Genomic DNA, 1,000 nt, shown 5'->3' with positions numbered 1-1,000 from the left:
GAGGAAGCCAAGCATCCACCTGCCTGTGGCAAACCCTGCTGCCTCATTTTTTCCCTCCTGCTCCATCTCAGGGCTTGCTGGGGAACCTCTCCTTGGACTCCAGCCCTCTCAGCAACTGGCTGATCTATCCCCTGGCCATAGACACTGCCGTCCAGCAGGGCTGGCCCCACATTGCCCTGCCGAAATCAAGCAGCGGGGGCAGAGCAGGGCCAGCCTTCTACACTGGGACCTTTGAGACCCCTGGCATCGCCTGGGACACCTTCGTGAAGTTCCCAGGTTGGAGCAAGGTATGGCAGTGCATAGCTGGGAGAGGGAGTGAAGGTGGAGAGGGCTGCAGCTCAGTCCTGTCTCTATCTTCCAGGGCCAGCTGTGGATAAATGTGTACTGGCCATGCCGTGGGCCCCAGCAGACTCTCTTCGTGCCTGGCTCGGTGCTGCATGTTGGCCGCCCTAATAACATCACCGTGCTGGAGCTGGAGGGGGCACCCTCCACCCCTCTCTTGCTCTTCCTTGACCGACCCCTTTTCAACAAGACCCTCAGCTGTAGCACTATGCCCACGGAATAAACACAGAGCTGCCAGGCCCTGGCATCGCCTCTCGCTGGGGCTGTGGAGATGGCAGGGGGCGAGGGGAGGGGCTCGAGGGCCCTAGGAAAGGGGCACATGTCCTGGAACAGACATCCAGAGCTCCTGCCCTCCTCTGGGGCCAGGCTGTGCTAAGGAGAAAAGAGGCCAAGATTGAGCTTGTTTTGCATGTTAATCCCACACTGGTCCCAAATATGTCCAGTGCTCATGCTGACTCCCCCCACACCTAGGGGGTCAAGGCACCTCTTTATTGACAATGCAGGCAGAAGAGGTAGTTGCCAACATGATATGGCTGAGACGCCAATGGCATCCAGGAAAGGAGAGGGCAGAGCACAGCCTAGAAGGTACCTGCAGGCATAGCTGCAGGTAGCTCAGGGCTGTGGGGTCTGGATGCGTCAGGATCCGTCCCACCACCAC

At 59.1% G+C, this 1,000-nt stretch overlaps 1 protein-coding gene across 1 annotated transcript in view; it reads left to right on the top strand.

The window, feature by feature from the left end:
- Positions 1-565, top strand: part of GLB1L (galactosidase, beta 1-like) — a gene marked incomplete at its 5' end in the record, with an annotated part of 2,372 nt that extends 1,807 nt beyond the window's left edge. The window contains 2 exons of the mRNA XM_009709504.1: positions 72-287; positions 362-565. Of these exons, the coding sequence (XP_009707806.1) occupies positions 72-287; positions 362-565 (420 nt within the window). The remainder of the gene's footprint in view (positions 1-71; positions 288-361) is intronic.
- Between the last annotated feature and the right edge of the window lie 435 nt (positions 566-1,000).

This window comes from Cariama cristata, unplaced genomic scaffold (genome assembly GCF_000690535.1).
Source record: "Cariama cristata isolate BGI_N322 unplaced genomic scaffold, ASM69053v1 scaffold19211, whole genome shotgun sequence".
Classification (NCBI taxonomy): Eukaryota; Metazoa; Chordata; class Aves; order Cariamiformes; family Cariamidae; genus Cariama; species Cariama cristata.
This window is presented reverse-complemented; position numbering and strand designations above follow the sequence as displayed.